This window comes from Salmo trutta, chromosome 5 (assembly GCF_901001165.1).
Source record: "Salmo trutta chromosome 5, fSalTru1.1, whole genome shotgun sequence".
Classification (NCBI taxonomy): Eukaryota; Metazoa; Chordata; class Actinopteri; order Salmoniformes; family Salmonidae; genus Salmo; species Salmo trutta.
The window spans coordinates 56140201-56168148 of NC_042961.1; the positions used below are offsets into that span (position 1 = coordinate 56140201).

Genomic DNA, 27948 nt, shown 5'->3' on the forward strand with positions numbered 1-27948 from the left:
GGTTGGGTAATCTACTAGCATCTCTCTCACCGTATATAACCTCAATTATAGTAGCAGCTATTCAAGCCCAAAGGCATCTTTATTCAATATTCCTCAACACACATGCACCCATACACACCCATAAACCACACAAACCATTTTCATCCATCTGTCCCTCATACACTGTCCGCCAACTTCCCAGCACTCCCCTCACTCACTCCACCATAGACCATACCTCTCTGTTTGTCCCCTTCCCAAACAAACAGGTCTATCCCCTAGCCCATTCCAAACCCCCTGTGGCCGACACCTCATCACAACAAGTTATGTTTCTGTGTGTTATTATACGTGTTCACTCAGTCACAGTGTAGGTGGCCCACCGTCCAACCCCAACCACTTTCACTACCCTGGGTCTGTGCTGGCTATAACCCCAACCTCCACCTCCCTCTCCCCCCCGCTGGCTGCTCGATTGTGGGGCAGAGGATTATGCGAGGGGGAGGCTCGTAAAGGGCCTGCCAAGGTCTTTCTGGGCTGTGACGGATGGATGGGAGACTGAAGGCACCATTAGCATGAGAAGAGAGGAGGGAGAGAGGAGGGAGAGCGAGAATAGAGGTGCATTCAATGGGCCTGTCAGAGAAGACTGAGGAACAACCCCGCCCTCCTTTCCATTCCTCCACCTCCTTCGCCACCAAAACCCACCACCCTTCTCTTCTTTTCTTTAGCCAGACTTCTCTCTCTCCTCCAACTTTTCTATCTCCTTTTTCTTCCTTCACTTCTTCAACTTATTCCCTCCTTTCTTTCTGTCTGTCTTTCTTTCATTCTTTCTCTGCCCCTCTCTAATCTATCTGTCTTTCTCTGCCCCTCTCTAATCTATCTTTCCTTCTCTGCCCCTCTAATCTATTTTTCTTTCTCTGCCCCTCTCTAATCTATCTTTCTTTCCTTTTTTAACCCTCGTTTCTTAGTTGATTTCGTCTCACTTAATTTCTGTTCATTGTCATTTCCTTTCCATCAAGCTCAATGTTATCGGGGTGATTACCATAGCATTTGAATCCTCATTATATGGTCTGGTGCGAATGACTCTGACAATAAACTCTAAAGTAGGGTTTAGATACACACTGCCCTGAGTGGGACTCAGTGGCCATGATGTCATGCTAGGCTTCTCAAATGCACATTAAGTGACTGACACCCAATTCGGTAAAGGGTGTTAGGGACCTCCACTTCAGTGAAGGGTGATAGGGACCTCCACTTCAGTAAAGGGTGTTAGGGACCTCCACTTCAGTAAAGGGTGATAGGGACCTCCACTTCAGTAAAGGGTGATAGGGACCTCCACTTCAGTAAAGGGTGATAGGGACCTCCACTTCAGTAAAGGGTGATAGGGACCTCCACTTCAGTGAAGGGTGATAGGGACCTCCACTTCAGTAAAGGGTGATAGGGACCTCCACTTCAGTAAAGGGTGGCAGGGTGTTATGAATTAGATTCTAGCTTAATATGAATTAATCATTAACCTTTTTTCCAAGATGGCGTAGCAGTCGGACGTGTGTTTGTCTTTGTCTTATCCCGTGTCTTATCCTGAGTAAATAGTCGGGGGGGTTTTCGTATATATTTTAATCTCACTTTCTATCTACGAACTAAATATACATTCCTGCAACCCGCCTCACCCAATGTGGTACGGATCTGCTATTTGTATTCCTTATAACTGGAACCTCCATCAGGAGCTAGCCATCTAACTAGCTACTAGCTATCAGTCTTTGTTAGCCACGGCTAGCGGTCTTCACCTTTAGCTCGGACACCAGCGAGCCTTAACTCGGACAATACCTGCCAGTCTGCACAGCGCGATATCAACTCAGAGCATATCGGACTGCTTCTCTCTACCACATCACCGGATTCCTGCCGCAAGCTCTGGACCACTACACCGGATCATCACAGCTAGCTAGCGGCAATCAGCTAACGCCTCTGTCCCGAAGCAAGCACCAGTTAGCCTAGAGCTAGCCTCGACCTAGGCCCATATATCAGCTAACTTCTTGGGCTACAATACCTCTTTTGCCAATTGGCCTGGACCCTTTATTGTCAACACAGAGCCCCACCGATACATCACGACTGGTCTGCCGACGTAATCGTCCGATGTGGTTTCAACAGGCTTTTCCATTGCGATGTCGCCGAAGACCCATCCGCTAACTTTCTAAATGCCGTTGTCTCCCGCTCGCCTAGCGTAGTAGCGACTACCAAACGGCTCCCTGACTCACCTATTGCTGCTCATTGGACCCTATGATCACTCGGCTACACAACTGATGCCTGCTGGACTATTTACTAACGCGGTACCTCTTTTTGTTTATCTGTCAGCCCCAGTCTCGAACTCAGGTCCTGTGCGTACCTAACTGACCCTCTCTGCCCATTCATCGCCATTTACCCGTTGTTGTCTTAGCTCTCCCGATCAACACCCACACCCGTGATTGCTTTATGCCTCTCTCTAATGTCAATATGCCTTGTCTACTGCTGTCTCGGTTAGAACTTATTGTTTTATTTCACTGTAGAGCCACCAGTCCCGCCAAGCATGCCTCAGATAGCTCTTTTGTCCCACCCCCCACACATGCGGAGACCTCACCTGGCTTAACTGGTGCCTCCAGAGATGCAATCTCTCTCATCGTCACTCAACGCCTAGGTTTACCTCCACTGTACACACATCCTACCATACTTTTGTCTGTACATTAAGCCCTGAATCTATTCCACAACGCCCAGAAATCTGCTCCTTTTATTCTCTGTTCCCAGCGCACTAGATGACCAGTTCTTATAGCCTTTAACCGTTCCCTTATCCTGCTCCTCCTCTGGTGATGTAGTGGTTAGCCCAGGCCCTGTAGCCCCCAGTATCACACCTATTCCCTTGGCGCTCTCATTTGTTGACTTCTGTAACTGTAAAAGCCTTGGTTTCATGCATGTTAACATCAGAAGCCTCCTCCCTAAGTTTTGTGTTATTCACTGCTTTAGCACACTCCACTAACCCTAATGTCTTAGCCGTGTCTGAATCCTGGTTTAGGAAGGCCACCAAAAATTCTGAACTTTCCATCCCCAACTACAACATTTTACGTCAAGATAGAACTGCCAAAGGGGGCGGAGTTGCAATCTACTGCAGAGATAGTCTGCAGAGTTCTGTCATACTATCCAGGTCTGTGCCCAAACAGTTTGAACTTCTACTTTTAAAAATCCCACCTTTCCAGAAATAAGTCTCTCACTTGTCTCAATTTTCTAACATCTGTGGCATTGGCTCACAGACAAACAGGCAAGGGAATAAAACAAATATTGCTAGAACCTATTTCTTGAATTCTAAATATCAGACATTTGAAAGCTCTAGTTTTGACCTTCATAATACCTCTGATGGCAGTAACTTTACAAGCACTAATTATGGTCAATTTAGACTGAGAATAGTATCTAGTTATGGTAAGGGGTGAAATAAGTATAGCCAGTTATAATTGTATCGGTTTAGCAGATTATAAAAAAAGAAGATCAGTCTTTACATGGCTAAATGAAAAGGAATATAACATATACTGTTTACAGGAAACTCACTCTACATCCTTAGATGAAGTTGTGTGGAAAAAGGAATGGGGTGGGGAGATAATTTTCTGTCATGGACAAAGGAACTCAAAGGGTGTGATGATATTAATTAACAAAAGTTTCGATCTGAATGTGCAAATAGTCAGGAATGGTTCGCAAGAAAGGTGGATCCTTTTGAATATGAAAGTGGACAAAAAAGAGATGTGTCTCATTAATCTATATGGTCCAAATCAGGATGATCCACACTTCTTCGAAAACATTTATACCAATTTATTGAACATACAGGCTACAAATGATCTAATCATTATGGTAGGACACTATAACACAGTGTTAAGTACCTCAATGGACTGAAAAGGTAATCACTCTACAAACTATCATTGTTTGGGATACCTTTAAATGTTCCTTCAGGGGTCATTCAATTAAATATTCATCAATAATAATAAAAAAGCAGTTTCTGGCAAAAGAGACAAGACTAACAAGGGAAATCCATGAACTAATAGTACAGGTAGATAGCAATAAAAACGATACTACAGAGATACAAAATAAGTTAGAGGAAAAACAAAAAGAACTTGAGGAACTTATTCAAGAACGATCTAATGTAATCTATTACAAAAATAAAGCAAACTGGATGGAATATGAAGAAAAATGCACAAAATTCTTCCTGAATCTCCAATACAGGAACGCTAACAAAAATAATTTGCAGAAACTCGTTACTGAAGACGGAGTCATCTATGATTCTCCGAATTATATTTTAAAAGAGGAAGCTAATTGTTTTAGGCAGATGTTCTCTTTTCCATCTCATCCTTTCCCACTAAATGAAGATTATGGTAAGGAATTCTTTCCAAATAATATAAAAAATGGAAAATTAACAAATGTACAGAAAGATCAGTGCGAAGGCCAAATTACAGCGGAAGAACTTCTTGAGACTATTAAATTCTTTCAGTCTGAAAAAAACCCAGGGCTTGATGGCATACCGGTAGAGGTATATCAAGTATTTTTTGATAAGACCCAGATGGCAAACATAAAGACCCAGTCTATCTAAAAAACTGGAGGCCCCTTACACGTCAATGTTGTGATGCTAAAAATACTAGAAAAATGCATAGCACTCAGAATTAAAAGGGTTTTACCAGGTATTGTTCATCTTGATCAGTCAGGTTTTTTACATGGATGATACACTGGAGATCATATACGACAACTACTAGAAATAATAGAACATCATGAAACATATAAGAAGCCAGGAATGGTATTTACAGCGGATTTTGATAATGTAAGACTGGATTTTATTTATAAATGCCTGTATTTTTTCAATTTCGTTAATTCTGTTATAAAATGGATAAAGATAATGTATAGCAACCCCATGCGTAAAATAGTAAATAATGGCTACTTCTCAGAGAGTTTTGAATTGTCAAGAGGAGTTAAACAAGGATGTCCGCTGTCACCATATCTATTCGTTATGGCCATCGAAATGCTAGCTATTAAAATCAGATCCAATAACAACATTAGGAGATTAAAAATCCAAGGCTTAAAAACAAAGGTGTCCATGTATGCCGATAACTCAAGTTTTATATTAAGTCCGCAAGCTAGATCCCTGCAATGTCTCATTGAAGATCTAGATAACTTTTCTGTACTCTCTGGACTAAAACCTAATTATGATAAGTGTACAATATTACGTATTGGATCCTTAAAAAATACAACTTTTACATTACCCTGCAGTTTACCTATAAAATGGGCTGATGGTGAAGTAGACATACTCGGTATTCATTTCACAAAATATATAAATAAGCTCTCCACAATGAATTTCAATAGAAAACTTGTAAAAATAGACAAGATCCTGCAACCATGGAAAGGTAAATGACGTAAATGTAAATACATTTACATTTTACATTTTAGTCATTTACCAGACGTTCTTATCCAGAGCGACTTACAGTAGTGAATGCATACATTTCATGCATTTTTTTTTATTTTTTATTTTTGTACCTGTCTATTTATGGAAAAATTGCCCTGATTAACTCCTTAGCCATATCTCAGTTTACTCACTTACTTATGGCGCTGCCTACTCCTGATGATTCGTTTTTCAAATCATATGAGCAAAAAATATTTCGCTTTATCTGGGACGCTAAACCAGACAAAATAAAACGTGCCTATCTATATAATGAATATGAATTGGGTGGGTTGAGATTATTAAATATAAAAGCACTAAACCTCTCTCTAAAAGCTTCAGTCATTCAAAAGTTTTATTTTACCCCGAAATGGTTCTCAAGTAGTATACTAAGAAAAGCTCATCCATTGTTTAAAAATTGCCTTTTTGCCTTTGTGCAGATTGCCATGTCTCATTCTCGATTAATTGAAAATGATACTTCTTTTTCAAACAAGCATTACAGAGCTGGCTACAATTTCAATTTCATCCCCCTGAAAAGATAGAACAAATATTACAACAAATATTATGGCTGAACTCAAATGTGCTGGTTGATAAAATACCTGTATTTATGGGAAAGATGTTTGAAAATGGTATTTTGTTCTTAAATGATATTGAAAATTGGAATGGTAGAGTTATGTCCTTCGTGGAGGTATCAGAATTGTACGGAAAGGTCTGCTCAATCCAAGAGTACAACCAATTGATTACAGTATTAACCCAAAAATGGAGGAGGCAGGTGGCAGCGGGAGGAGGTAGGGAACTGGTCTGTCTGCCCAATATAAAGGATAAAAACTGGCGGAGGAATAAAAATAGCATAAATTGGAAAGTATACCAGTTTCATTTGAGGACCAGGATGTTGACAACTGTACCATACAGATTGCAAAATGGTTGGGAAGAGATTTTTGATCTACCGATTATGAGTTGATATATAAAACAACGCAAGATTCAAGACTTCGTGCTTTTCAGCTAAAATGATTATATAGAATTCTTGCCACCAACAAAATGTTGAATATTTGGGGCATAAAATCATCGAAGCTCTGCAGATTTTGTTGTGAGGATACAGAATCAATAGACCATTTATTTTGGTATTGCCCTCAGGTAGCCTGTTTCTGGTCTCAGGTTCAGGAATGGCTGAAATGCATAGCATTGATCTAAAATTGACCCTAGAAATAGTACTGTTAGGAGATCTGGAGAAATCGGGTCAGTCAATTACTAATATACTAATACTCTTAGTAAAAGTATTTGTCTTCAACTCACAATCTGTGGATTCTATTTGATTAGATAGATTGAAATGGTACGTTAAACATCACAGCATAGTTGAAAGATATGTGTTGCGTAGAAACCCGAAGTGGGTGGCCAGCAGAAATAGATGGGATGGGCTGAGGGAAGCTGAGGGTTGGGATGTGGAATTGGAGACAAGTGGGAGTGGAGTTGCTGTGTGGGAGATAGAATGATGGTCAAAGATAAAATAAAAAATAAAAAAGTAAAGTCAAAATTAAACATTATAAAAAGTACATTTGAATGACACTAAGTGGCAGTGTTTTTACATGGCTGATGCCATGCAGGTGTTTGTACACATGCATATACACACACTCTCATTCAAATAAACACATACAAGAACACACACATACATGTAATAGTGCCAGACACGCACACAAACAAATACAGTTGGCACTGCTGTTATGATTTTAGTTGTCCTTGATGTTCATGGTTTTAAATGTATTATTATTATATTTATTTATTTTTGCATTGTTGTTTGCTGTTTTCTTCGTCTTTTCCTTTTTTCTCTTTAGTTCATTCTCTTGGTTGTTGGTCCATTGGGAGGTTCTTGGGGGTGGGGAATGGAATTAATTGTATTTTTTATTTTTTCCTGGGCGGGGGGACTGTGGGAGGGGTCTCGAATGGTTGAGGGACAGCTATTGGGGATCTTGGAGGGTTCGGGTTCATGTTTTTTGGCCTGGTGGTAGATAGGTCAACATGCCCTTGATCAGGGCATTGACCCTGGATGCTTCTGTGTGTCGCTCTGAATGGGAATCTGTTGGATGACTGGTATGATGTAGTTGTTGAGCAACTAAAAATTAAAAATTAAATAATAAGTCCCTCACTGTTGCCGCATGTTATAGACACCCCTCAGCCCCCAGCTGTGCCCTGGACACCATATATGAATTGATTGCCCCAATTTATCTTCAGAGTTCGTACTGTTAGGTGACCTAAACTGGGATATGCTTAACACCGCGGAATTCCTACAATCTAAGCTAGATGCCCTCAATCTCACACAAATTATCAAGGAACCTACCAGGTACAACCCTAAATCCGTAAACACCGGTACCCTCAAAGATATCATCCTGACCAACCTGCCCTCTAAATACACCTCTGCTGTCTTCAACCAGGACCTCAGTGATCACTGCCTCATTGCCTGTGTCCGTAATGGGTCCGCGGTCAAACGACCACCCCTCATCACTGTCAAATGCTCAATAAAACACTTCAGCAAACAAACCTTTCTAATCAACCTGGCCCGGGTATCCTGGAAGGATATTGACCTCATCCCATCAGTAGAGGATGCCTGGTTATTCTTTAAAAGTGCTTTCCTCTCCATCTTAAATAAACATGCCCCATTCAAAAAATTTATAACTAAGAACAGATATAGCCCTGGGTTCACTCCAGACTTGACTGCCATTGACCAGCACAAAATCATCCTGTGGCGTACTGCATTAGCATCGAATAGCCCCCGCGATATGCAACTTCTCAGGGAAGTTAGGAACCAAAATATACAGTCAGTTAGGAAAGCAAAGGCTAGCTTTTTCAAGCAGAAATTTGCATCCTGTAGCACAAATTCCAAAATGTTTTGGGACACTGTAAAGTCCATGGAGAATAAGACGACCTCCTCCCAGCTGCCCACTGCACTGAGGCTAGGAAACACTGTCACCACCGATAAATCTACGATAATTGAGAATTTCAATAAGCATTTATCTACGACTGGCCATGCTTTCCACCTGGCTACCACTACCCTGGCCAACAGCTCTGAACCCCCCGCAGCAACTTGCCCAAGCCCCCCCACTTCTCCTTCACCCAAATCCAGATAGCTGATGTTCTGAAAGAGCTGCAAAATCTGGACCACTACAAATCAGCTGGGCTAGACGATCTGGACCCTCTCTTTCTAAAATTATCCGCCGCAATTGTTGCAAGCCCTATTTACTAGCCTGTTCAACCTCTCTTTCGTATCGTCTGAGATCACCAAAGATTGGAAAGCTGCCACGGTCATCCCCCTCTTCAAAGAGGGAGACACTCTATACCCAAACTGTTACAGACCCATATCTATCCTGCCCTGCCTTTCTAAAGTCTTCAAAAGCCAAGTTAACAAACAGATCACCGACCATTTCGAATCCCACCGTACCTTCTCCGCTATGCAATCTGGTTTCCGGGCTGGTCATGGGTGCACCTCAGCCACGCTCAAGGTCCTAAACGATATCATAACCGCCATCAATAAAAGACAGTACTGTGCAGCCATCTTCATCGACCTGGCCAAGGCTTTCGACTCTGTCAATCAGCGCATTCTTATCGGCAGACTCAATAGCCTTGGTTTCTCAAATGACTGTCTCGCCTGGTTCACCAACTACTTCTCAGATAGAGTTCAGTGTGTCAAATCGGAGGGCCTGTTGTCCGGAACTCTGACAGTCTCTATGGGGGTGCCATAGGGTTCAATTCTCGGGGGACTATTTTCTCTGTATATATCAATAGTGTTGCTCTTGCTGCTGGTGATTCTCTGATCCACATCTACGCAGGCAACACCATTCTGTATACTTCTGGCCCTTCTTTGGACACTGTGTTAACAAACCTCCAAACGAGCTTCAATGCCATACAACACTCCTTCTGTGGCCTCCAACTGCTCTTAAATGCTTGTAAAACTAAATGCATGCTCTTCAACCGATCGCTGCCCGCACCCGCCCGACTAGCATCACTGCTCTGAACGGTTCTGACTTAGAATATGTGGACAACTACAAATACCTAGGTGTCTGGTTAGACTGTAAACTCTCCTTCCAGACTCACATTAAGCTAAACATACCCTCGTAAAACTGACTATCCTACCAATCCTTGACTTCGGCGATGTAATTTACAAAATAGCCTCCAACACTCAACTCAGCAAATCTGATGTAGTCTATCACAGTGCCATCCGTTTTGTCACCAAAGCCCCATATACTACCTACCACTGCGACCTGTATGCTCTCGTTGGCTGGCCCTCACTTCATATTCGTCGCCAAACCCACTAGCTCCAGGTCATCTATAAGTCTTTGCTACGTAAAGCCCTGCTTTATCGCAGCTCACTGGTCACCATAGCAACACCCGCCTTATCTCAGCTCACTGGTCACCATAGCAACACCCACCCGTAGCATGCGCTCCAGCAGGTATATTTCACTGGTCATCCCCAAAGCCAACACCTGCTTTGGCTGCCTTTCCTTCCAGTTCTCTGCTGCCAATGACTGGAATGAATTGCAAAAATCACTGAAGCTGGAGACTTATATCTCCCTCACTAAATTTAAGCATCAGCTGTCAGAGCAGCTTACTGATAACTGCAACTGTACACAGCCCATCTGTAAATAACCCACCCAACTACCTCATCCCATTTTAGTCATTTAGCAGACACTCTTATCCAGAGCGACTTACAGTAGTGAATGCATACATTTTTTTTCTCCGTACTGGTCCCCGTGGGAAGCAAACCCACAACCCTGGCGTTGCAAACACCATGCTCTACCAACTGAGCCACACGGGATTTTGCACCCCAGTATCCCTTCTTGCACATCCTCATCTGCACATCTATCACTCCAGTGTTAATGCTAAATTGTAATTATTTATCCACTTATGGCCTATTTATTATTTTATTTTACCTTTATTTAACTTGGCAAGTCATGCTGACAACATGAGTGTAGTTTAAAACTTGTTTTTACCAAGACATTATTTCATTTTTTTCTACAAACTCCAAAAAAAGTGATGGCTGTTAACACCTGATTATCAGGCACTTATAGCAGTGTGGTAATTCCCATATTTATTTTATTCCCTAACAATTCAGCGAATTTCTCCTGATAGCCCTCTCATTATCCGAGGTGAAAATACTTCTCACCATCCCTCCCTCAGGGTGGACATATTAGTAATGACGTTCAAGATTCGAAACTCCACACTGGTTAAACGCGCTCTTTATTTTATTCGCCGTTAATATCATGTAGCGAGGCGCATTGTCGTGTATAAGGCTGCTGCGAATTTGTTTCCAATGCGGCAACCAGTATTCGGGCTGCACAGCGGCCACTGCTACCGTCTATTGTCATCCACAGTAGGCGACAGCCGACATTATCGGCAGGTATCGCCCATCAACACTTGCCTTCAGGACGGCTGATGCGTCTCTAAACGTCCGGGGTGACATTTGAGTGTAATGTTTACTGTTCATTTTTTATTGTTTTTTTCTCATTTTTATTTATTATCTATTTCACTTGCTTTGGCAATGTAAACATATGTTTCCCATGCCAATAAAGTCCTTCGAATTGAATTGAGCGAGCGAGAGAGATAAGCGGAGGCGTGAAGATAATTATAGGTAATGACCCCGAAACTGTCACATGGAGGAAAAAAAGAAGGAAGGCTTGATATTATAACAACAAACTAATCCTCGTACATTTGTCTATTGACATAACTAATACTATACATCCGCTTTGGTCTTGTTCTTTTTTTTCTTGTGTGTTGCTTTTGAAAGTTCCTGAATGAAAGTTCCTGAATGTAGGCTATTGCAAGTATCGACATGAGTTTCAAGAGTGTTTAAAATAATTAAAATAATTAAAGGAAAGGTTACTTTAGCCTTATATAAGCCTATATTGTAGCCAAAGTAACATCATAGGCTACAAACTAGAGGTCTTCACGGCTCCACCCGAACCCAAATACCGAGACCGGAACCAGGGCCAAAATTCAAACTTTCCCCTCTGGTCCGGGTTGGTTTGATTCTTTCGGTTCTCAGTCTAACTCCAGTTTATAGACCCAAATGGACCCGACCAAGGCTCTGCATAGCCCATAGCAGATATATATAGCACCAGTCAAAAGTTTGGAAACAACTACTTATTCAAAGTTTTTTCTTTATTTTTACTATTTTCTACATTGTAGAATAATAGTGAAGACATCTAAACTATAAAATAAAACATATGGAATAATTTAGTAACCAAAAAAGTGTTAAACAAAGTAGCCACCCTTTGCCTTGACAGCTTTGTACACTCTTGGTATTCTCTCAACAAGCTTCATGAAGTAGTCACCTGGAATGCATTTCAATTAACAGGTGTGCCTTGTTTAATAGCTCATTTGTGGAATGTCTTTCCTTCTTAATGCGTTTGAGCCAATCAGTTGTGTTGTGACTTCAAAGTAAGGGTGGTATACAGAAGATAGCCCTATTTGGTAAAAGTCCAAGTCCATATTATGTCAACAGCTCAAATAAGCAAAGGGAAACGACAGCCCATCATTATTTTAAGACATGAAGGTCAGTCAATGCAGAACATTTCAAGAACTTCGAACATTTGTTCAAGTGCAGTCGCAAAAACCATCAAGCGCTATGTTGAAACTGGCTCTCATGAGGACCGCCACAGGAAAGGAAGACCCAGAGTTACCTCTGCTGCAGAGGATAAGTTCATTAGAGTTAACTGCACCTCAGATTCCAGCCCAAATAAATGCTTCACAGATTTCAAGAAACAGACACATCTCAACATCAACTGTTCAGAGGAGACTGCGTGAATCAGGCCTTCATGGTTGAATTGCTGCAAAGACAAACCATCAAACAGGCAAAGCGTCAAAACAGGACTAAGATCGAGTCGTACTTCACCGGCTCTGACGCTCATTGGATGTGGCAGGGCCTGCAAACCATTACAGACTACAAAGGGAAGCACAGCCGAGAGCTGCCCAGTGACACGAGCCTACCGGACGAGCTACACTACTTCTATGCTCGCTTCGAGGCAAATAACACTAAAACATGCATGAGAGCACCAGCTATACCGGAAAACTGTGTGATCACGCTCTCCGCAACAAATGTTTTAATTTTTTTTATTTCACCTTTATTTAACCAGGTAGGCCAGTTGAGAACAAGTTCTCATTTACAACTGCGACCTGGCCAAGATAAAGCAAAGCAGTGCGACACAAACAACGCAGAGTTACACATGGGATAAACAACATACAGTCAATAACACGATAAAAATCTATATACAGTGTGTGCAAATGTAGTAAGATTAGAGAGGTAACGAAATAAATAGGCCATAGTGGCAAAATAATTACAATTTAGCATTAACACTGGAGTGATAGATGTGCAGAAGATGATCTGCAAGTAGAGATACTGGGGTGCAAAGGAGCAAAAAAATAAATAACAATATGGGGATGAGGTAGTTGGGGGGGGCTATTTATAGATGGGCTGTATACAGGTACAATGATCAGTAAGCTGCTCTGACAGCTGATGCTTAAATTTAGGGAGGGAGATATAAGTCTCCAGCTTCAGTGATTTTTGCAATTTGTTCCAGTCATTGGCAGCAGAGAACTGGAAGGAAAGGTGGCCAAAGCAGGAGTTGGCTTTGGGGATGACCAGTGAAATATACCTGCTGGAGCGCATGCTACGGGTGGGTGTTGCTATGGTGACCAGTGAGCTGAGATAAGGCGGGGCTTAACCTAGTAAAGACTTATAGATGACCTGGAGCCAGTGGGTTTGGCGACGAATATGAAGCGAGGGCCAGCCAACGAGAGCATATAGGTGGCAGTGGTGGGTAGTATATGGGGCTTTGGTGACAAAACGGATGGCACTGTGATAGACTACATCCAATTTGCTGAGTAGAGTGTTGGAGGCTATTTTGTAAATTACATCGCCGAAGTCAAGGATCGGTAGGATAGTCAGTTTTACGAGGGTATGTTTAGCAGCATAAATGAAGGAGGCTTTGTTGCGAAATAGGAAGCCGATTCTAGATTTCATTTTGGATTGGAGATGCTTAACCTGTTTAGGATAGGGGGCAGTATTTTCACGGCCGGATAAAAAAACGTGCCCGATTTAATCTGGTTATTACTCCTGCCCAGAAACTAGAATATGCATATAATTGTTTGATTTGGATAGAAAACACCCTAAAGTTTCTAAAACTGTTTGAATGGTGTCTGTGAGTATAACAGAACTCATATGGCAGGTCAAAACCTGAGAAGATTCCATACAGGAAGTGCCCTGTCTGACCATTTCTTGTCCTTCTATAGCCTCTTTATCGAAAATAGAGGATCTCTGCTGTAACGTGACATTTTCTAAGGCTCCCATAGGCTCTCAGAAGGCGCCAGAACGGGGAATGATGACTCTGCAGTCCCTGGGCGAAAAACAGTAGGGGTTTTGGAAAGTGGTCGTTCTGAGAACAATGACACGGCTGCTCGCGTGCATGTGAAGACTCCATTTTCTATTTTCAGTGTTTGAACGAAAACAAGGTCTCCCGGTCAGAATATTATCGCTATTTTACGAGAAAAATCGCATAAAAAATGATTTTAAACAGCGTTTGACATGCTTCGAAGTACGGTAATGGAACATTTTGAATTTTTTTGTCACGATACGTGCCGGCGCGTCACCCTTCGGATAGTGTCTTGAACGCAAGAACAAAACGCAGCTATTTGGATATAACTATGGATTATTTGGAACCAAAACAACATTGGGTGTTGAAGTAGAAGTCCTGGGAGTGCATTCTGACGAAGAACAGCAAAGGTAATCCAATTTTTCTTATAGTAAATCTGAGTTTGGTGAGTGCCAAACTTGGTGGGTGTCAAAATAGCTAGCCATGATGGCCGGGCTATCTACTCAGAATATTGCAAAATGTGCTTTCACCGAAAAGCTATTTTAAAATCGGACACCGCGATTGCATAAAGGAGTTCTGTATCTATAATTCTTAAAATAATTGTTTTGTTTTTTGTGAACGTTTATCGTGAGTAATTTTGTAAATTCACCGGAAGTTTCGCTGGGTATGCTAGTTCTGAACGTCACATGCTAATGTAAAAAGCTGGTTTTTGATATAAATATGAACTTGATTGAACAAAACATGCATGTACTGTATAACATAATGTCCTAGGAGTGTCATCTGATGAAGATCATCAAAGGTTAGTGCTGCATTTAGCTGTGGTTTTGGTTTTTGTGACATTATATGCTAGCTTGAAAAATGGGTGTGTGATTATTTCTGGCTGGGTACTCTCCTGACATAATCTAATGTTTTGCTTTCATTGTAAAGCCTTTTTGAAATCGGATGTGGTTAGATAAAGGAGAGTCTTGTCTTTAAAATGGTGTAAAATAGTCATATGTTAGAAAAATTGAAGTTTTTGGATTTTTGAGGTGTTTGTAATTCGTGCCACGCTCTATCATTGGATATTGGCGAGGCGTTCCGCTAGCGGAACATCTAGATGTAATGTGAGTCTGGAAGGAGAGTTTACAGTCTAACCAGACACCTAGGTATTTGTAGTTGTCCACATATTCTAAGTCAGAACCTTCCAGAGTAGTGATGCTGGACGGGCAGGCAGGTGCGGGCAGTGATCGGTTGAAGATCATGCATTTCGTTATACTTGCATTTAAGAGCAGTTGGAGGCCACTGAAGGAGTGTTCTACGGCATTGAAGCTCGTCTGGAGGTTTGTTAGCATAGTGTCCAAAGAAGGGCCACAAGTATACAGAATGGTGTTGTCTGCGTAGAGGTGGATCAGAGAATCACCAGCAGCAAGAGCGACATCATTGATATATACAGAGAAAAGAGTCTGCCCAATAATTTAACCTTGTGGCACCCCCATAGAGACTGCCAGAGGTCTGGACAACAGGCCCTCCGATTTGACACACTGAACTCTATCTGAGAAGTAGTTGGTGAACCAGGCGAGACAGTCATTTGAGAAACCAAGGCTATTGAGTCTGCCGATAAGAATGCGCTGATTGACAGAGTTGAAAGCCTTGGCCAGGTCGATGAAGATGGCTGCACAGTACTGTCTTTTATTGATGGCAGTTATGATATATTTTAGGACCTTGAGCGTGGCTAAGGTGTACCCATGACCAGCTCTGAAACCAGATTGCATAGCGGAGAAGGTACGGTGGGATTCGAAATGGTCGGTGATCTGTTTGTTAACTTGGCTTTCGAAGACTTTAGAAAGGCAGGGCAGGATAGATATGGGTCTGTAACAGTTTGGGTCTAGAGTGTCTCCCCCTTTGAATAGGGGGATGACCGCGGCAGCTTTCCAATCTTTAGCGATCTCAGGCGATACGAAAGAGAGGTTGAACAGGCTAGTAATAGTGCTTGCAACAATTGCGGTGGATAATTTTAGAAAGAGAGGGTCCAGATTGTCTAGCCCAGCTGATTTGTAGTGGTCCAGATTTTTCAGCTCTTTCAGAACATCAGCTATCTGGATTTGGGTGAAGGAGAAGTGGGGGGGCTTGGGCAAGTTGCTGCGGGGGGTGCAGAGCTGTTGGCCAGGGTAGGGGTAGCCAGGAGGAAAGCATGGCCAGCTGTAGAAAAATGCTTATTGAAATTCTCGATAATTGTAGATTTATCAGTGGTGACAGTGTTTCCTAGCCTCAGTGCAGTGGGCAGCTGGGAGGAGGCGCTCTTATTCTCCATGGACTTTACAGTGTCCCAGAACTTGTGAGTAAGACCTTTAGACAGGTCAACATTCACAAGGCCGCAGGGCCAGATGGATTACCAGGATGTGTACTGCGAGCAAGTGCGGACCAACTAGCAAGTGTCTTCACTGACATTTTCAACCTCTCCCTGGCCGAGTCTGTAATACCAACATGCTTTAAGCAGTCCACCATAGTGCTTTTGCCCAAGAACACTAAGGTAACCTGCCTAAATTACTACCGACCCGTAGCACTCACGTCTGTAGCCATGAAGTGCTTTGAAAGGCTGATCATGGCTCACATCAACACCATCATCCCAAAAACCCTACCTACCATTACCGCCCCAACAGATCCAAAGATGACGCAATCTCAATCGCACTCCACACTGCCCTTTCCCACCTGGACAAAAGGAACACCTATGTAAGAATGCTGTTCATTGACTACAGCTCAGCGTTCAACACCATTGTGCCCACGAAGCTCATCACTAAGCTAAGGACCCTGGGACTAAACACCTCCTTCTGCAACTGGATCCTGGACTTCCTGACGGGCCGCCCCCAGGTGGTAAGGGTAGGCAACAACTCGTCTGCCACGCTGATCCTCAACACTGGGGCCCCTCAGGGGTGTGTACTTAGTCCCCTCCTGTACTCCCTGTTCACCCATGACTACGTGTCCAAACACGACTCCAACACCATCATTAAGTTTGCTGGCGACACAACAGTGGTAGGCCTGATCACCGACAACGATGAGACAGCCTCTAGGGAGGAGTTTAGAGAACCTGCACATTGTGGTGCCAGGACAACAACCTCTCCCACAATGTGAGTAATCATGGACTACAGGAAAAGGCTGGCCGAACAGGCCCCCATTAACATCAACGGGGCTGTAGTGGAGCGGGTCGAGAGATTCAAGTTCATTGGTGTCCACATCACCAACGAACTATCATGGTCCAAACACACCAAGACAGTCGTGAAGAGGGCACGACAAAACCTTTTCCCCCTTTTCCCCCCCGGTAGCCATTTGATTTATTATTCAGCAGTCTTATGGCTTGGGGGTAGAAGCTGTTAAGGAGCATTTTGGTCTTAGACTTGGAGCTCCGGTTGCGCTTGCCATGCGGTAATAGAGAAAACAGTCTATGACTTGTGTGACTAGAGCCTCTGACAATTTTATGGGCTTTCCTCTGACACGCCTATTATATAGGTCCTGGATTGCAGGAAGCTTGGCCCCAGTGATGTACTGGGCCGTACGCACTACCCTCTGTAGCGCCTTACGGTCAGATGCCGAGCATTTGGCATACAAGGCGGTGATGCAACTGGTCAGGATGCTCTCGATGGTGCAGTTGTAGAACTTTTTGAGGATCTGGGGACCCATGCCAAATCTCCTGAGGGGGAAAGGTTTTGTCGTGCCCTCTTCACGACTGTCTTGGTGTGTTTGAACCATGATAGTTCGTTGGTGATGTGGACACCAATGAACTTGAATCTCTCGACCCGCTCCACTACAGCCCCGTTGATGTTAATGGGGGCCTGTTCGGCCAGCCTTTTCCTGTAGTCCATGATTACTCACATTGAGGGAGAGGTTGTTGTCCTGGCACCACAATGTGCAGGTTCTCTAAACTCCTCCCTAAAGGCTGTCTCATCGTTGTCGGTGATCAGGCCTACCACTGTTGTGCAATCCAGGACCTATATAATAGGCGTGTCAGAGGAAAGCCCATAAAATTGTCAGAGGCTCTAGTCACACAAGTCATAGACTGTTTTCTCTATTACCGCATGGCAAGCGCAACCGGAGTGCCAAGTCTAAGACCAAAATGCTCCTTAACAGCTTCTACCCCCAAGCCATAAGACTGCTGAATAATTAATCAAATGGCTACAGGACTGTTACATTGACCCCCCCATTTGTTTTGTACACTGCTGCTACTCACTGTTTATTATCTATTCATAGTCACTTCACCCCTACCTACATGTACAAATTACCTCAACTAACTTCTAGCCCCGCACACTGACTCGGTACCGGTACCCCCTGTATATAGCCTCATTATTGTTATGTTATTGTGTTACTATTTTGTACTTTAGTGTATTTGATAAATATTTTCTTAACTCTTCTTGAACTGCACTGTTGGTTAAGGGCTTGTAAGCAAGCATTTCAGGGTAAGGTCTACATTTTTTGTATTCGGTGCATGTGACAAATAAAGTTTGATGTGATTTGATTTGATCACCCGACCGCAACCCAATTGAGATGGTTTGGGATTGAGTTGGACCGCAGAGGGAAGGAAAAGCAGCCAACAAGTGTTCACCATATGTGGGAACTCCTTCAAGACTGTTGAAAAAGCATTCCAGGTGAAGCTAGTTGAGAGAATGCCAAGCGTGTGCAAAGCTGTCATCAAGGCAAAGGGTGGCTACTTTGAAAAAACTAAAATATAAAATATGTTTTCATTTGTTTAACGCTTGTTTTGGTTACTACATGATTCCATATGAGTTATTTCATAATTTTGATGTCTTCACTATTTTTCTACAATGTAGAAGATAGTAAAAATAAAGAAAAAGCCTTGAATGAGTAGGTGTGTCCAAACATTTTACTGGTACTGTATATATATTCATTTTACGCTAAAAGTGGATTGTATTGACTTATAGAAAGCCCAGCCAACATATAAGAGCCTATTTGTTAACCAGAAGAGCAACTTGGGTCCAATCGGGTCTGGTCTAGGGTATGAGTGGGGTCTAGGTCTGGTTGTTGCCGAGTCTATTCTGGTTCGGGTCTGATTACTCTCAGGTCCGTTCGGGTCCGGGTCCAACTTTTTGGACTCGAGAAGACCTCTACTACAAACCACTAAAATCATGACAGAAATCACTCAGAAATGTGATCCTATTTATTTCAGATTCGTCTTTGATTTCCCAACAACAACTGTCACAGACAGAATATAGGCCGTGTAGTCTATACTCATATCCCAAGGCACATGTGTAGAAATGTGAACGAACCCCACATTTAAGTGATTAGTAAGCTCTAATAGTGAACAGACAGTACAATAGCACAGGTGCTGCCGCATCAGTCCATTAGTATTTAAGGAAAGCCCCGGACAATGGTGTGAGTGGCTGGGCTTTTGTCAAGCAGTAGGAATGGAAAACCTTGTTGCAACTTGCTGCTGCGGATTTAAACTTTCAAGGACTTGAAAACAGGATTTTAACATTGACAAAGAGTGGCAAAGTGGTGGCTGGTATATATATGTGAATGTGTGTGTGTGTGTGTGTGTGTGTGTGTGTGTGTGTGTGTGTGTGTGTGTGTGTGTGTGTGTGTGTGTGTGTGTGTGTGTGTGTGTGTGTGTGTGTGTGTGTGTGTGCATGTGTGTGGTGTGTGTGTGTGTGTGAGAAAGAGAGAGAGAGAGAGAGAGAGAGAGAGAGAGAGAGAGACTGGGGCAGAGGTCCTGAGTAGGAGAGTTGTTTTTGTAGAAGAAAAAGGGAAAAAACAAGAAAAAAACAGACTGCAAAACTGAATGTAAAAAAAAGAGAGAGAGGGAGTGAAGGGAAGAGAGAGGAGAAAGGGAGGGAGTGTTGGAAAAGATTCCAAAGGGGGTTGTCTTGGAAACGGAAACGGCAGAGTGGAGCCCCACAATCCCTGGTTTGATTGGTGTCTGGGCGTTACTGTCAGTCACCAACAGAGACCAACACCTGGCCTCACCAGAAAACACACACACACTTTCTCTCACACACACGCAAACACATACACACATGCACACACTCTCTAAGGCTTTTCTCCCCCACTCAGCACACCTGCACTCTAGGGGCCTAAACAGAACATACACAAACACACACTCTTACATGACAAACACCTGCATCTAACACACTCTCTCCCTCTCACACACTTACACACACCTGCGATGCAAAACACCCTTCAACGCACCTGCTCCTCAAGCACACACTGGGACCCAAACACAGCGAGACAGAGGGAGAGAGAGATTTGAAATGTCTTTATTATTTTGGAACTTCTGTGAGTGTAATGTTTACTGTTAATTTTTGTTTATTTCACTTTTGTTTATTATCTACTTCACTTGCTTTGGCAATGTTGACATATGTTTCCCATGCCAATAAAGTCCTTAAATTGAAATTGAATTGAGAGACACAAGAAAAGGGCAACCAGTGAAGAACAAACACCATTGTAAATACAACCCATGTTTATGTTTATTTATTTTCTCTTTTGTACTTTAACTATTTGTACATAATATGACATTTGTAATGTCTTTAGTCTTTTGGAACTTTTGTGAGTGTAATGTTTATTGTTAACTTATCTAGTTCACTTGCTTTGGCAATGTTAACATATGTTTCCCATGTCAGTAAAGCCCTTAAACTGAAATTGAATTGACAGAGAGATTTATAATGTGTGTCAATCAGGTGTCAACCAGGTCACTCTAGCAGAATATGTTTTATCTTGTCAGATGTCTCTCTCAGAAACTGTCCCACTCAGCACACCTGCACTCTATACGCCTATACAGAACACACACACACAAACACACACTCTTACGTGACAAAGACCTGCATCTAACACACTCTCTCCCTCTCACACAAACTTACACACACCTGCTACCCAAAACACCCTTTAACACACCTGCCCCTCAAGCACACACTGAGACCCAAACACAGCGAAACAGAGCGAGAGAGGGAGAGATTTATAATGTCTGTCAGCCAGGTGTCAACCAGGTCACTCTCACAGAAACTGGCTCACCTATGGGGGGGGGGGGGGGTCTCTCACACACACACACACATACACACATATCTGTGTGTCACCTGCATGTTAGAAACCTCAGAGAGCAACTAAAGATCTGACTGTGACCTGACCACACCATTACCTGTTTCAAAGTAGCCAAATGAAAATCACTTTAAAAGTGCTTTGAACATATTAATAAAATGAAAGAACCAATTGATTATGTATACACTATCTGTCCATATTATACAAAGATTTCCACTTGTATGATATCAAGTAATTCCAACCAGCTGGACACACACTGTTTGAACGAACTTTGTTTACATGTTGAAATTAAGTTGAACTAAACTTGGAATATATGTTGAATTGACATCTGTGCCCAGTGGGAAATGATTTGTCCTTATCTGACCTTTTGATGGAGCTTGGAGAGGAGCAAAGCCCTATCTATCTGCTAGACATCACTTGAATGATGACTGGTCTTTTTCCTTTCAAAAAGAATAGTATGAAAGGAAGAATGAAGTTAGGTACTAGGTTGATAGAGAGCCAGAATGCCCCTGGTAGGTTTGGGAAATATTGACCTACCGGTATTCTATTGGAACTCCAGCATAAGAAAAGCGTCTATTTGGCTGAACCAACAGACCTCATTCTCACGGAACCCCACAGGAATTCTTTGCGCCATTGTAAACGTATCAATACCATGTATAGAAGTCGCAAACGTCTTTATAGGCTAACAATCGTTTGAACGAGGTCAGACGTCTAGAAAAGCAACAGACACACTATGACACAACACACTGTGTCGATTCGTTTGGTAAAATTAGCTTGCTGTTGTTGTGGACTTTGTTGTTGTGGTTACAAAGTGCAACAGAAGTAGCCTTCTATTCAATAGCCTTAAATTGTCTTGACATTATCATGAAATAAATACATCGATTAAATGTGTTAAAATATATTAATGTTTTATAATACGTTTACATGTTGTGTTTTACTCCTAATCATGGAAGCACAGCAAGTAGACCAATTTTATACACACCGATCCATGCGTACGCTGTGTGGCAAACTACCAATTCCATCGAATGATTTTTAAACGTTTCATTATAATAATTGGAGCTAAAAACACACTTTTAAATGGGTGTATCGGGATTATTACGTTTTCTCATTGAAAAGCACCCGGTCTCTCTCACACGCTTTCTTTTGCTCATCAACAAGTGCCCGCTCTTCCAGCACATGCAGCTCGCGCCGGACCCACCTATGGTGATGCAAATGAGCGCGCGCACGGGGAAGCCCATCGCGCTCGGGGATTGGTCCCGACTCTTGGAATACAATTATCTCGGAAAAACCAGACGAGTGAAAGGGAAGAACTTTTTGTCATCCCGCAGGTCTCTTCAGTTTGAGAGAATCTAAGCGCTACAAGTGGTTGTCTGCAACTGCGCCGAGAACCTACTGACAGAAGGAGTGTTTGTTTGTTTTAAAACAGCGTAAACGTTTCGAGTTTACTTTTCTCTCCCATGATTGAGGTAATGACCACTTTACACACCAACTCGTAATTTAATCCCAGTGGTTCGAAGCGGGTGTGTCTTCTGTGTTCTTATTAGTTAATTAGGAACACTTGGTGCGTTCGGCTTCGCCTGTAACAGGCGACAGAGGCTGTGACTTAGTTTACTTATCCATTTTTTAATTTATTTTGAACTTACACTTTTTTTTCAAAGTTCCAAACAATGTATAGCATGATGGAACACGAGCTGAAGCCTTCTGGGCAACAACAACAGCAGCAGCAACACCAACACCAAACGGCCCAGGGCATGTCCCCGGTCACTGGAAACATTGGCAACTCTCACATGGGGTCCAAATCCGTGTGCCCTCCAGGCGGGGACCCAATGGACAAGGTCAAAAGGCCCATGAATGCCTTCATGGTGTGGTCCAGGGGCCAGCGCCGCAAGATGGCCCAGGAGAACCCCAAGATGCACAATTCTGAGATCAGCAAGCGGCTGGGCGCGGAGTGGAAGCTGCTGACAGACGCCGAGAAGCGGCCGTTCATCGACGAAGCCAAGCGCCTCAGGGCAGTGCACATGAAGGATTATCCCGACTACAAGTACAAGCCACGGCGCAAGACCAAGCCCCTGCTCAAGAAGGACAACCAGATGGCGAAGTACCCTCTCTCCGCCGGGAACTTGCTGGCCGCAGCGGCCGCGCAGGGCCAAGGTGGGAGCACCAGAATGGAGAGCTACGGATGGGGCCCGGCGGGAGGTTACGCTGGGATGCAGAACGAGGCCCTCGGCTACACTCAGCAGCTGCACCGCTATGACCTGTCCGCGCTCCAGTATCCCCAGGCCATGACTGCAGCACAGACGTATATGAATGGAGCCAACACCTACAGGTAGGCTATGTTCTGTTCCATTCTTCCACATGCTCTTCTTGTAAATGACTCGAGGGACAACATGTAGCGTCACATGCGCTTAGACTACACGTAATTCCAGTTTGGGTATTTAAAAAAAACAACTTTTAAATTAAAAGGTTGATGCGTGTACTTGTTTTTCCATTATGCCCGTCAGCTCCACTAAATTGAGCATTTTTCATTCGATTATTTGGTCTGTTAAGTATTGTAAGTTTGTAAAGGTCACCCTCGTAAACCTTGGTCTACTTCAACACTTGCTTGAAAGTTTGTATTCTGCTTTAAATGGCCTCTATATAAAGTATCTGAATGGAAGATTTGATGTCAGTCATGATAACCAGGCACTCACTTTCTCGAAGTCAAACAGTGGAAGGCTATAGCTATTGAAGATGACGAATCAATGTTCCAATCATCAAAACAAATTGTTTAATCCAATTAAATTGTATCGGGTATAGGCTACTTTAGGCCTAATTACAATAATACGTTGTGGCTGATATTCTGAAAGCCAAGATCAATTATTAAAGCCTTTAACATTTGCTTTTTACTGCGTTGTCAATTGCACTAGGCCTATTTCAATATTTGTTGGCTTTACCTATCCTATTTCGTTATTGTTTTAAAATATCTATTTGACAATTAGAGTAATGATCTTTATTTGTTTATCCCATCTAATTAGTTGAGTTACTATAGTTTAGTCAATATTCTCATGGGCAAACACTTCAACAAACTGACACAAGTGGATCTGATCATCTGTTAGTTGCCAAACTGGATCTGCTGGCCTGTCAGAAATGAAGATTCATTATAACCTGTGTCATGACTCTCGACAACAGTCACCCACCCAGCACAGAGCCATAACTTTTTTTTCTTTTTGCAAATTATATATTTTTTCAGAAGATGGCTGTTTTTTTTTGGGATCAGAAATGATAAATCTACTGCACATATTATAATTTAGATTATTTTGCCAAAGGACCTGTGTAGGCCTAAAACCTGTAAGTTAGAACTGTAATTGTAATAATTCATTAAAATATGCTACCTTTTTGTCTTAAGAACTTTACTCAATATTAAAAAGGTTATTCGTTTGAGTTTAATGTTGTTTTCAGGCCTGTGGAATGAGCATGTGAAGAGGCCCACTATGGGAAAGCTTTGTGTGTGTGGTCCTTCACCCTCTAGTCTGCTTCAGTGCCTTCTCCCAGGCCTCTTCTAGAGAAAATATAACAAAAGTATACTTTTAAACAACTCCTTTTCAGTCTTACGATATTTAAAAATGTTCTCGCCTGAAGTTTAGTTGGTTTATGGTGAATTCCGATTAACTGTAGTGAACCTAAAGGAGAATATCTGTCGTTCACTTTACAATGCGCTAGTCATGTTGGTGGCCTAACCAGTCTGGGCCTGCCCTAGCTGTCCCCAGCCCCACGCCCAAGCCCCATGCCTTTTGTAAACAAGGTGAATTCCATCACATGTATAGGGCTCTACCTTCGGGTGACTGGCAGTTCTGTCATGTTGGTCACATCAATCAAGTCTGTTACGCATCATAATCATTGTTATTCAGATGGGTTGGTCTTTCAATCAATATACCTTTTTATTACAAAACAACTATTTAAAATGAAACCCACTGAACTGCAAATTACACCATATTGAGTTTGAGGCTATTTCAAGGAGGGTGCAATGCTACAGAACCTTCCAGCCGATGAATGCTTTCTAAATTGTTTTTTGTTGCTTGAAAGCCCTTTGAGATTCATTTATGTAATGAATAGTGCTACTGAAGTTGATATTATTAGGACATTTCAGATGCATAGAATAGTGTAATGGGTTGTTCAATATGCTACAATTCTACCTGAATTGGGTGAGTTACATTTACATTACATTTTAGTCATTTAGCAGACGCTCTTATCCAGAGCGACTTACAGTAGTGAATGCATACATTTCATACAATTTCATACTTTTTTTTTTCTGTGCTGGCCTCCCGTGGGAATCGAACCCACAACCCTGGTGTTGCAAACACCATGCTCTACCAACTGAGCTACAGGGAAGGCTAGTTCAGTTGCATGGCCCAAAAATGGCACACCGTAGCATTTTACACTGTAGCATGTCACACTTTGACATTGCATGGCATAACATTGATATTGTTCAGTCGCTAACTGTACCCGTCTCGCCTCCCCAGCCCCATGTCCTACAGCAGCAGCTCCCAGCAGCCCAGCCCGGTCATGTCCATGGTGAAGCCAGAGCCAGTATCACACTCCCCGACTGGTGGACCTAACCACCACCGCGGGCCTCTCCAAGGGGACCTGAGGGATATGATCAGTATGTACATCCCCGGGGGGGACGGCAATGACCCGGCCGCCCAGAGAGGAGGCTACAGCGTCCAGCAACACTATCTCAGTGGGACCGTTCCCCTCAGTCATATCTAGGGACCGTTGGGGGTAGTGACTGGGACTGATGTTGGGTGTGCCCGGACACAAGTTAAAACGCACCCCCGGAACTGAACGCCACAGCCTTAGACACGCTCATTATGGTTCCGTGTTGCATTAAAAACAGCAGTGACTTTATAGGAAAGGTTATTTTTCTACCTCTGCAATTTTAACTAGAATCCCTTCGTCCGTCCCAAGACTGGGTGGTTTGTTCAGTCTCCCATCCACTATTTGGATGGAGACCTGTCCCTTCTCTGTGAACTATGAAGGACTGCTGTATTGTACATACGATCTTTACTTCTCTCCATGATGACAACGTTTGTGTACATATATTTTTTTTCTCTTTGACAAAACTGACCTTGACATCCACAATCTTGGTTCAGAAACTCCCAGGCTCTATGTATGTTTCAAGACTCTATAATGTTCACAACGTTCCATTGTATTCTCCTACTGGCACGGTAGCGTCGGCCCCTTGGGTTGATGGGTAATCATCACGACCTGAACCGACCGGGATGGAGACACGACTTGTCTCTCAAATGGCACCCTATTACCCATCATGCACAAATTAGGATCTGAGCACTATGGGCCCTGGTCAGAAGTAGTGCACTATAAAGGGAATAGGATACCATTTGGGATGCAGGCACAAAACCCACAATGGAGGGGCCCCACCACAGGAACATAACACACTGGGAACTGGGTTAGCCAATCAAGGTCCTCCAAGGGCCAGTGACATACAAATCACATGACCTGCCACAAGGCTTGAAAAGATTCTGATTCCAGAACTGGGGGTGTGTGGCCTCTCTCAGAACAGATCATCTCAAATCAACTAGATGCCTGCTAGTGAAGTGAACTAGATGGAGAAATGCACATAACTTGAATGAAGTGACTTATTTTTTTTTTTATATGTATGTATGGCCTCTTTGTTATGTGCTCTTGTTTTTAAAGCCAATCCGATCCCATAGGATGACATGGTATAGTCTGTTGAGTTCACTGAATACAATGGAAAACAGTATGAAATTATTTTAACTCCTGTTTAGTAGCCGCAACTGTCCAAACAACATACCAATGCATTTTAATTTAGTTTGAGTATAAAATGTTTAACATAACAGCATGGTTTAAAGTTAACATTACGCCTTGTTCCTGCAATGAGTTTTAATGCACCATATTATTGTTTGTTAGTCAACTATTTTGACCCTTTTTTTGTAAATGTTTAGAGTTACGCTGCTGGCAAAGTCCCAAGTTGCTATACTGCTTACTGTTCAAATAGCCTCTGTATTCTGCAGGTTTTAACTTTGTTCATAGAACACTCTTAACTGTTATACAAATGCTGCATTCCATTTAATTGTTTACTTCAGCTCAAAGTTTTAGCTAGATATTTTTTTACCAAATACACTTTAATGTTCTCTAGTTTGGCAACTGTATGGATTTCTACTTTTTAGACATGTTCAACCAAGCACTGTTATGACACTCTGCCCGGGCAACTAACGGTGGAGAATAAAAATGATTTTATTTTACACTCAATTTCTCAGTTATCCAACTTGTCATGTTTGTATTTGAGCTGTCAGTTGTCTGCTTGAGGTATTTTCAGATACAGTGTAATATTTTCCTATTAATTATTCTACAAAAGGAGTTGCCATGTTTTCTCAAGTTGCTTGAACAAGACTTGGGGGGTGATGGTGAATGTGCCTTCATTTGACAGCCCCTGCTAACCAACATTTATGATAATTTAGTCTACCAGTGCTGCTTAAAGTTTTTATATATATATATAGTAAAAAATGTTTGTTTGCAAGTGGGTGACCTAGGCTATGAAAGTGGTAGAACCATTCTACCAGATGGATAGAATTGGTCATGTTTTGAGTCTCCTAGTATTGTGCAATCCAAACAGGAACTTGCTTGCATTGAAATGGAAATTAGTACCTAATAACTTTTAGGTCAAGGTAGGGTTAATTGTAATTTAAATGAATAACTAAACACGACTGTTTACATTGCAATCCAAGTGTGTTAAACTGAACTTTTACTGTTATTTTTTTTATTTAGGTCAATCCTGGTTGTGTGTGTGTGTATAGTGAGGGGGAAAAAGGCTTGCAACTTTTGATGTGCATAGTGTATAAATATTCTTAAGGCCCTGATACTAAGGTTTTTATTTTTAACTCATGTTCACATGTGGCAAGGATGACAAGTATTAATAAAAATTACAACTCTGGTCTACAAATATATTTCTTGGAACATTAAGCCATGACTTATTTTCTAAGCTATATAACATTGTGTTCACTGACCTTTGGAAATGCACTTTTGTAGGCCTATTCCTTTTTTTTTTTTTTGGTGCAATTTAGTGTTTTCACACAACGCACCATAGGCTATTCTATATGGGAAATGTCTGACACAGAATAGATTTACATTGTGCCAGTTAGCAGATTACCCACGTCA

General features: G+C 42.4%; 1 protein-coding gene across 1 annotated transcript; it reads left to right on the plus strand.

Moving 5' to 3' along the window:
- The first annotated feature begins 22065 nt into the window (after positions 1-22065).
- On the plus strand, positions 22066-27733 carry LOC115194604 (transcription factor Sox-19b). The gene is made up of 2 exons (XM_029754446.1): positions 22066-23101; positions 25275-27733. Exons 1-2 carry the CDS (start codon positions 22443-22445, stop codon positions 25519-25521), a joined length of 906 nt encoding a protein of 301 aa, XP_029610306.1. The 5' UTR covers positions 22066-22442; the 3' UTR covers positions 25522-27733.
- The last annotated feature ends 215 nt before the right edge of the window (positions 27734-27948 follow it).